Source organism: Arvicola amphibius, chromosome 11, assembly GCF_903992535.2.
Source record: "Arvicola amphibius chromosome 11, mArvAmp1.2, whole genome shotgun sequence".
NCBI lineage: Eukaryota > Metazoa > Chordata > Mammalia > Rodentia > Cricetidae > Arvicola > Arvicola amphibius.
In genome coordinates, this window is record NC_052057.2 from 91,625,557 (window position 1) to 91,636,825 (window position 11,269).

The 11,269-nt window shown below is 35.0% G+C and overlaps 1 protein-coding gene across 1 annotated transcript; it reads left to right on the forward strand.

Moving 5' to 3' along the window:
* Nucleotides 1-3,938: 3,938 nt before the first annotated feature.
* LOC119825922 (NADH dehydrogenase [ubiquinone] iron-sulfur protein 5-like) lies at nt 3,939-4,259 on the forward strand. Its single transcript, XM_038346936.1, has one exon. It carries the CDS (start codon nt 3,939-3,941, stop codon nt 4,257-4,259), a length of 321 nt encoding a protein of 106 aa, XP_038202864.1.
* The last annotated feature ends 7,010 nt before the right edge of the window (nt 4,260-11,269 follow it).

Sequence of the window (11,269 nt, forward strand, 5' to 3'; positions counted from 1 at the left end):
TTGTATTATTTTTCATGTGCTCATTCTGAAAATTGAATCACTAATTGTTGAAGTCAAATAAATCGACGCATAAACTGCCAGCAAGTGTGTTAGCATGAGTCGTCTGAATGCTGAAAGAAGAAATACATTTTTAAAGTTTCATTAATTAATTTCACTTTGCACCATGGGTAAAAATATCCCAAGTAGCCTTAAATAAGAACTGAGTGAATTTAAACCAGTCATGTATGGATCATATTGATTTCAGCAATAATAACAATAACAATAATAATAGTAATAGTAATAATAATAATAATAATAATAATAATAGACTAGAACATCAAACAGGTCATCAGGAATTTTTTTTTAAGGAAACTCGGATTGCAATTGTAGAAAAACCTATTTTTAATTCATTTTATGAACGTGGTGAAACTGCAGAATGGTACACATTACATTCTAATTACCATCTAAAATAGAATCTGCAACAGCTGTTTACAACACAGGTTCTGCTGAGATCTACAGGAAGGATCAATAGGTATCAGATACCACATATTTAATGAAAGTTCTGGTTTTTACACAGAACTTGTGAAAAGATGCTCAAATCTAGTTTTGTAATCCAGTTCCACTTGAAGATTAGGAGCTAAATTATTATGGATTAGAGGGCACTTCTTGTGTTATAAATCCCACCACTGTCATATTCTCACATCAGACATAAAGCGTTATAATCTATTCGAGCTTGAGAAACACAGCAATTAATGCCTAAGATATGTAACAGATTTTCTTTTCCACAATCAAAGCTATAGGGAGTTCTTCAGTATTCTTAGGGATCTTTGCATGCCACCCAGAGTTTTAAAGGCAGTTATAAGTTGTACATTTTTTTAAAAAATGAGTGTAGTCTCAAATAACAATGACAAAAGAGGATCTGGTTAGACATTCCCTAAAAGAAGCCAGATTCTGCGAACATTCCTCCAAGACCAAAGAAGGTAATGATTTTAGGATCTGGGTAGACATTCCCTAAAAGAAGCCAGATTCTGCGAACATTTCTCGAAGACGAAAGAAGGTAATGATTTTAGGATCTGTGTAGACATTCCCTAAAAGAAGCCAGATTCTGCGAACATTTCTCGAAGACCAAAGAAGATAATGATTTTAGGATCTGGGTAGACATTCCCTAAAAGAAGCCAGATTCTGCGAATATTTCTTGAAGACGAAAGAAGGCAATGATTTTGGAAGAAAATTCTTTCTGGGAGATGATTCAAATTCCATTCAAGAAAAATGTTCAGAGGAATGGAGTAATGGCAACAGATGTGATAGATTTCCAGATTTACAGGAACTAGAAGACAAATGTTATGTGAGTACATTTCTTAGACCACATAAAATGTAGTTAGAAGTCGTAATGAAGCCATCTGTGAAGTACATGTCTTTTTCTGCTCTACTGGACCATATTATGCAATAACAAGTAATTATTTAACTTCACTACTTGAAACCATGAAGACTAATTTCTTACTTATACAACTTATATGTACGGTTAGTATAGGTCAATTATAGGATCTTATTGAAATTTCATTGGCTCAAACTAAGGGATGACCATCAATGTCACTGACTACCTTATCAGAATGAAAGAGAAGATTGTTTAGACCTTTCAGTGATGACTAATTTGTTCACATTTTATTGGTTAGAACTAGTCATGTGGCCTCACTACACACAGACTTCCAGGAAGTTTAATTACAATACACCACATATCCAGGAAGTACATAGCCAGATAAGTTCGATGACATTCACATTTACTAAATTATCCTGAGAAACACAAAGGATCACTTTTAAAAGGGAACTTAGCAAAGCCAGAGCAATATTACGGCAGAAGTTTATTTAAGTCAAGCCAAACAGACTGCAGTTTTACCTTTTCTTGCTTTCTGAGGTTCTATATCAGAGTTCAGTGCAGAAATTATGGGAGACAACTAGGGAATACTGAGGACGCTGACCATATTCCCTTTTCCCAAGTACATGACACTACAAAAATCTGGTTGGAACTAAGCTGAATGAAATTTGTTAGTGTTAAATGAACTTTTAGGATTTATCAGATGAATGATACATAAAAGAAAGTGTACTATATGAAAACTAGGCACAAATCAAGGCAAAACTGGATTTCTAAGTAATAAAATATGATTGCAAAGATTTAGGATGAATAAAATTTGTAGCCATATCATATATCCTTAAATTAATGAGAGGGCAAAGAAGAGAAATCAAATTTCTTTAAATTGGAAGCACATATGGCTGATATAGTAATCAGATTGCCATTACCAAGTTTAAGTTTAGCCTGGACTAAGAAAGACTGTCTCCAAAGTCAGTTTTTAAGCAAATATATGAAAACTTATAAATGATGAACTACAGAGAAATATAAAATCAAAATAAAAGTAATGGAGAAAACAGTCTTTCAAAATGAATCTAAAGCAAAGCTATGCGGATCCCTTCAGAAAACTCAGAGGGAAATAACACAAACAGCCTGAAGATTCATGGAAGCTGTAAGGAAAGTGGTTATTGCTACAATGGAAAGACAGGTTACAATCCTACGAAACTACCAGGAATTTCTCCAAGACACAGACAAACAAAATTAGACATAAAATTTCTGTGAGAAACTGGTGTAAGTCGAAAACATCTTGGACAATGCTCCATCATGGCAAATGAATGGCAGAAAATTTTGTTAGGCTTTCTAAGATTACCAAATAAGAATGCTAGGCAGAGGATAAAAACATAATTTATTTCCTACAAACTAGATTCTGGCACAGAGTGACAACCCCTTTACCATCAGGACACAGTAATGGTGATTCTCTCCGAAGAAAGCAGCCATTAAATCAGGAGCTGTCTGAGCTCTGAGCTTTGGTTATACTTTTACCCCTGCTAGTGAAACAGAAAGTATTATTGAAGAAAATAGGACATTCTTGAAGATAGCAAATATTCCATATTGAAGTACTGATTGTTATTTTAGATTGGCTGTAATTTGAAACAGTATAAATCTGGTAGGCACACAGAATCTAAGGTTTCCTTAATAATTCGCAATCTGTACAGAGACGAATGAATGACAGTTACTCACTGAATCTTTACATAGTACCCATCTAGCTTATATTGTGATTCTTCTTACATAACCAGTAAAATAAAATCTTAGCGACATTTGAAGAATTTGTTTTTTTAAAGGCAATGGAAGTCTCCCAGAATAAACATTTAAGGTTTATTTCTTTGCTGTTGCTTTTCTGTGCAAATTTTCCATTTAGTTTCGCAAAGTATCACACTTAATGACACTTAAGTTTTTGTTACAGGTCTTTATTTATGAACCTAATATAAGAACAAATTCTTTCATATAAGTACTGAGTATAGAATTTTATTTTATACCAATGTCCTGCCCCAAGATTAGCATCTTCATGTAGAGTACACAGGGCAGGAAAGTCTGTGTTCCTTATTTTATATCTTAGGAAACTAACGCCTCTGGAGATTACATTAGACATGATGTTCAGTAAATAACAATCAGTGGCAAAGTCAGAATTTGAAATCAATTTTTTTAGTTTTATTTAATATACATAAGCTTTACCAATCATAAATCAATGTGGTATTATATATAATTTAATTTAATTTAAATGAATCATTATAAAATCAATATTGAGTGAGAAATACTTTTAACAGTAGGTTTTTATGATGATAAATAAAATAGAATTTTTACCTTCCTCAATCACATGCTTTAGCAGGCTATACAGGTCAATTAACACAGTTAGTAATAACAATAACACCATTAAGTATACTTATATAAGACAAACATTAAAAATAAATTTACTGTCTGTTTGAAGCACCAATGGTTTTCTGGTGCCACTAGGCTAGTTTTCAAAGAATGAATATGGAGCAGGCATCTTTGTCTCCCGAAACCGGCTGTCGTGATCTATGCCCAGGGAGCCTACAGGGCACTTCTGTGATGCGCCATGCCTTTCTTTGATGTACAGAAAAAGCTGGGCATTAGCTTCGATCGCCACTTCGTATTCCCAAGCGCTGAGCAGCCCTTCAAGATTCCCGCCCGATGCCATGCTTTCGAAAAAGAGTGGATAGAGTGTGCACATGGCATCGGTGCTACCCGGGCTCAAAAAGAGTGCAGGATAGATTATGAAGATTTCGAGGAATGTTATCTTCGGTATAAAACGATGAAGCGCCTGGGTGAAATCAAACGACAGCGGGATAAGCTGGTTAAAGAGGGAAAATACACCCCTCCACCTCACCACATGGGCCAGGACAAACCCAGGCCCTGAGCAGAACAGGTAGACGATGCTCTTCGTGCTGTTTTCCGCTGGTAGAAAGTCTAATGAAAGCTGCTTCATCGAGTACATAAAAATAAAGAATTAGTCAACCTTAAAAAAAAGAATGAATATGAATTTCTCCTCTATCTAGAAATGTCTCTTTTACATTGAGGAATGTCAGAGTGCACTACCTCGAGGATGTATGTAAAAACACGGAGTTGTTTTATTAACAAGTTCTACATTATTTCAATTTTGAAAACCGTTTCCAAATGTAAATCTTAAGTATAAACTATTAACTAAATTCATTCCCACTTTACTCATAAAGCAATCAGTATAGTTGGAGTATCTATGCACTTTATTCTTTTAAAAGGAGAGCTACAGGAAAGGTATATGCTTTATCCTCTCTCCTCCAAAAATGCAAATAACTTCCATAATTTTCTGCCATCTCTCCTGACAGAACATCTGGTGATCATCCATATTCTACAGCTTTAATCTGAAACCATTAATTTCTATTGAATCAAACCTCACACCTTCCCTTGAGGTGTTCATCAATCACTGGAACCTCTTTTGTTTTCAGTGAGTGAAAAATGCTTTTAGCTTTATGTTTCCACCGTCCATACAATCTGCAGTCAGAATGGGATGTGGGCACAACAAGAATGGTTGTCAGAACCAGAAGTTACAGACTTTGTAGGACACTCATGCAGTCTGCCTCTTTGCAATATTTACTTAAACCTGAGCATTTTATAGGTTACATAAACACCTACAAATAACAGAACTTTTATCATCTCACATTTAGTCCAATCTTATACATACTTCATTTGAGTATAATGCAAAATATAACATGCTCTTATTATAGTTTCTCAGACAGCTGACATTTCTATTGCTGATTTATTCAACTCCTTATAAAGAGAATGTTAAATGCAGAACCAACCACATATGCAAATGTTTCATTGTAACTTGAGCTCCCACAAACATCCATCACTAACAGAGAAATATGGTTTAGAATGCTCCCCAGTGATTGCAATCAAAAAGTCTGAAAAGAAAGAAGAGAAAATGTACCCACTAATTTAGTTAGGGAAAATGAGTTTTATAGCAAAATTAAAATTAACTATGTAAACCATGTTTGAAATAATCTAATATGGGCCTTAATGTTTGGAGATAATATTTAAGATATATCAGACAATACTAATAAGGAATGTTTTGATGGAGTATATTCAAAGCAGGAGTAATAAGACAAATAAAGTTACTCTTTGTAAAAAATCCAAGAGGAAGCATCCACAACCAACATGTGTGCTCGTGTTTCATATTATTATTTGCATTGCTATTGCTAACCAAACAACAACAGAAAAATGTTTTTCAAAAGTATCAACCAGAAATCCAGCCATTCCAATCACACTAACAAGCGTGATATTGCTACTATGTAAGTGTATAAAGCATGTACTGATATCCCTGTGTGGATGGAGAAATCTTACAAGGATCCATCCCAAGAACTAAAAGCGATCAATGTCTAGTCTTCAATTTAGACACTGAGGAATCAGTTTTCTCCATGGGCAAGCTCTCTGATAGGTTACCCAGACCCAAGGGTTAGCCCTGAACACATGCACATAGGAGCAACACCACTATCTTCCTTGGAGTTTCTAGTGCTGTGACGAAACACCATGATGAAAAGCAGTTGTGGACGAAAGTGTTCACTTCAGCTCACAGTGTCACATCCTAGTCAGTCACTACAGGAAGTCAAAGCGGGAACTCAAACAGGGCAGGAACCTGGAGGCAGGAGCTGATGGAGAGGCCATGGAGCAACATGGTGGCTTGCTCTTACTCTAGCTCAGCCTGCCTTCTTACAGTGCCCTGCCCCACCAGTCTAGATGTGGCACCACCCACAGGGAACTTTCCCTGTCACATCAGACATCAACTAAGAAAGCGTTCCATGTGGTTGCCCACAGCGCAAATCTAGTGGGCATTTTCTCAACTGAAGTTCCATTTTTCAAAACGACAATAGCTTGTGACAAACTGAAATAAAACTAGTAGGGAACATAAATAGTAACTGATTCAGTAGGTTGTGTGTGTATAATATGTGTGTGTGTGTGTGTGTGTGTGTAACAATAATCATTAAAGATAACTATTAAAGAGGTCATGAATTTAAGATGGCCTGGGAAACACAGGAGGAGCCATAGGGAAAATTGAGGGATGGATATAATGTAAAAATAATAGTGATATGTAAAGTTTTCAAAGTTACAAATTAAGTATTAGAAAACATCCATCTTCAAGTATTTTCTAACCTCTGTGTCTAGATATTCTTGCTTCCTACCCATAAGGCATCCTTCTCTTATTTCTTGAGCAACATTACTTTATATCCTGTCCAAACTTCAGATGTGGGGGAATCCCAGAAGCTTTGTCCCGTAAAACATACATTTATATAATATTTGTTTAATATAAAAATATACAAATGAAGAAAAGGGCTTCAATCAAATAAATGATTTAAAATTTTACCTTAAGCCGGGCAGTGGTGGCGCATGCCTTTACTCCCAGTACTTGGGAGGCAGAGGCAGGTGGATCTTTGTGAGTTTGAGGCCAGCCTGGTCTGTAAGAGCTCGTCCCAGGACAGGCTCCAAAGCTACAGAGAAACCCTGTCTTGAAAAATGAAAAAAAAACAATTTACCTTAAACAATGTGAATTCCTAGTGTGAAGAATAATGTTTCTCTTCATAAAAAGTGTTTCAGGATAAAAGAAATTCTTTCAAATGAGAAGTTCATCTAATAATAGTATATAAGAATTTAATGTGGTCGAAAGTACACTTAGCTTTATAGATATGAAAGGAAACCGGCTGAAGTAGAAAAGATAAACGATCTGGATTCATCTTTTATATAAATAGTTTACTGCTGTTTGCTCACCAGTTACAGGTATCTTTTAGAGAATTTCCTGAAACTGTCTCAATCGTCATAAATAAACCCATACTGTTGGATTTTCTTTCTTTCATGAAACCAAACACAATCTTTTATTATATGTTCATTTATTTCAGTTGGCTTTCTTACTAAAACAGTCTACAAGCATTTTTTTTAGTTCTGTGGTTTAACACAAATGAAATTTATATTAAATATCTATTATATTGAACAATTTTATATTAACTGTTGCTCTTCAACCACAACTTTTTTATTATTGCAATAGAACTCAGAGATTTATCCATAATGGCATTTAATGACTATTTCATTCAACATCCTTTAAACCAACGCCAATTTCATGAGCAGTGCAAATCTTGGCCATCCCTGTTAGACATGTGGATCATCTTATTTTCAAACATTCACACTGTAATAAGGTGATTTTATATCTTCCTATTAATGTACCTGCTCTTAATTGATTCCTTTCCAAGGTCAGAGGAAAGACATTTTGGCTTTAATATAATATTATTAAGTATTATATTAACTCTACTCTTATTTTAGTTTTTTCTAACCAAGATTATGGGCTTTTCATTCTATTCCTAGTTTGAAAGGAGGTGTTCCAAGAATTATTGTAAGGTGTGAGGATGTAGTCTCATCAAAGATCACTTGCCTAGGATGAGTTAAAGTCATGCATCCAATCTCCAGCACAATTAATTAATTGTCAGATTTTCTCAAACATTTTCATTCTTTACTAGTGCATTAGCTGTATATTGGTTTTTATTTAATATCTTTTATTTCTTTTCCAACAATATGCCACCACTGCACTTACGAAATGAATCAACTTGGTGATAATATTTTGTCTCTTTAAATTTTGCTAATATTTGCATTTTTATTTCTATTAATAATACTTATGTCTATTTAACTCACAGATAATGGTCTGTAACCTTCTTATACTTCTTCATGATATTGGTATAAATGCAATGCTGATCTTTGGATAAACTTAAAATAATAAAACATCTATAACATTCTCATTTGAGTGAAATGGGTAATTTTTTCTTAAATTTTAGAGGGATTTTATATTTTTCATTTCTTTACCATATCCCTTTTTATTGATGTTTATTGAGTTCTACATTTTTCTCTGCTCCCCTGCCTGCCTCTCCCTTCCCTCTTCATCCCTCTTCCAAGGTTCCCATGCCCCCAATTTACTCAGGTGATCTTGTCTTTTCCAAATACCCATGAAGATTAGAACTATGTATGTCTCTCTTAGGGTCTAGAGGGATTTTATTAATGATATCATTTGTATCAGTGTTATACTTTAGAGAAAAGTTTTAGTGTCCTGTTTTATTTTGAGTTTGTACATTTTAAATCTAACTTTTAAATAAATTATATGTCATTAAATTTACTTAAGTGAACAATTGAAAGATTTTTACTAAGTTAATATATTTACGCACCCTTCACCACAATCCAATGACAGAATAGAATCACCTACACTAAAATATTAGTCATGCCCATTTTCACTCTCATCCCCATTTGCCAGACAAACACAGCTAGCAATCCTTACAGATACATTTCGCTTTACATTTTATATAAAGCAAAACCATGCAATAGCCATGTTTCTGATTTCTTTAATGGAATATATAATGGATTTCTAAATTGTGGCTCATCTTGACTTTATTCCTTTTAACTGCTGAGTAGTTTTCCATTGTTTGTATTTTACACTCTTTATCCATTCACAGCCAGCTTTGTAGAGGAGGTGTTGTGCACAAATACAATGTCTTCTCAAGATATGGAGCCATTCACACTAGTCATTTCCTTTTGTGTATTCATAATGGATCACTAAAGCCTCAGGAGAGCAACTCTGAGGGTGCTTTGTTCAAAGGGAAATCTAAGGTCAATAGTTATGAACATTTGCTATTGAATAGATGGTTAAGTAATAATTATTCAGATTGTACTCCAAAGAGTATTAACAGTTTCTGATTATATCAATTTCTGCACATACTATCCAAATCTGGTACCAAATTAAGAAACCTAAATATTTTTATCTGTTCCCAATTCTTCAGTCTTATTACTGAGTTTACTTGCATTGCTAAGATTATTATTAAGGCCATAGATTTAAATTATACCCCATATTAGTTTTCTCAATAAACCCCCTTTCTACTGTCTGGTTTTGTGTTAACTTCACACAAGCTAGAAGAAGGAGCTTCAGTTGAGAATATCCCTCCATTATATCCAGCTATAAGGCGTTTTCTCAATTAGTGATCAATGCGAGAAGGTCAACCCACTGTGGTTGGTACCATCCCTGGCCTGTTGGTCCTGTGTTCCATAAGAAATTAGGCTGAGCAAGCCATGGGGAACAAGCCAGTAAACAGCATCCTCCATGGCCTCTGTATCGGCTCTTTCCACCAGGATCCTTCCCTGTTTGAGTTTCTGTTATGACTTCTTCAATAATGAATAGAAATATGGAAATGTAAGATGAATAAAAAAAACCCTTCCTTCTAAACATGCTTTATGGTCATGTGTTAAGTCACAACAATAGAAACCCTAACTTAGACATCCCTCTACAAACTTTTACAGAATACTCTTAGTTTATCATACTCTTAATTGCCTGGTGACACAGACTTACATATTTGTTTTTTGCTTACTTGTTTTATTTGGTAGAGACTTATAGATATCAAAATGATTACCAAGCATTTAACTTACCATATATTTAACAAGCTTTTGTAAATAACAAATATTTAATAAGTATTTTCTCAACTTGATGTTAGTCTACTTGGTTCTTATCAACTTGTTTTCTCTATTAAACAAGATTATATGACTAAAAATGACAACAAATACTTTCATGGATGTATAGAAATAAAGACACTTCATTACTGTTGTGGGGGGGCAAACTCAAACAATCACTGTAGGGGCGTGGTCGATTGATAAATAACCAATCCAGCTCAATACAAAAGATTTAGTTTTTAATAATTGAGGAAAAAGGGAAAACTTACACCACCAAAGATCCTGCGAACACCAGGAGCGTGGGAACCAAAGAGGAAGAACAGGTGCACATCGATGGTTTTATAGGCTATTTGGGACCCAGGGGGGACACACCTTATACAACACGCGATTGGCTGAAGTCCCCCATCAAATCACTATGAACATCAGAGTTGAGTTCCCCCAAAACTAGAAGTAGATCTAGCACATGATCCATTTCTACCACTTCTGGGCATGACCCAAAGGTCTGCAGATCCTACTACAAAGATGACTACTCAACTATGTCCAACAATACTATATTTGTAATATCCAGGAAATGGGAACAGCCTAGATGCCCAGTTAAGATTGGATAGATAATAAAATCATGATTCATATACACAATGAATTATTGTTTAGCTTTAAGAAAATGAAGCTATATTACTCATAGATAAATCAATGGAGCTAGAAATAATCAGTCTTAGCAAGAGAACACAGATTCAGAAAGACATATGTTTCATGTTCTCTCCCATAATCTGATGCTAACTCTGAGTCTGTTGATATGTGTATACATATTTGCATACTCAAGAGAGAGAGGCTCTCCTCTCATGGTCCATTACTAGTTTCCTAGTCAACATGTAAATACTAATAGACTGAAATATTCAAATCTATATTGGGTATCTATAAAAACATTCCCCAAGCCCTTGCAGAATCAGGGATCACTTGAAAAGAGGGGACATAAAGAAAGAAGACAGTCAGAGGGAACAGTAGCCTGCACCAAAACCCCATTTTCCAGACATGTCCAGGACTATTACACATGTAAACTCATAAAGGTTGAGACCGCATGTTTGAGGCCTGCACAAAATCAAGCATTCCAAAATTCTGGAATGGATGGAGGAGGGTCTCATGAAGTTGCACCTCTACTGAGTAGCTATTGACAAATGATGGCTCCACGGGAAGAAGGATCATTTTCTTTCAGGCATGTGGGACTTAACTACTTATGCTCCAGGAGACAGTGCCACACTCATACACATACAGGTAGCTCTAAAAGGACTCAGTGGGTTGAAACAAGCAAACAAAGAGCACATGAATTTAGTAGGAAAAAGTGAGAGAAATGGGTGTGAAATTAAAGAAGGCAGAATGGGGGTAATTTGACCGAAACACATTTTATATATATATATATATGAAATAAAC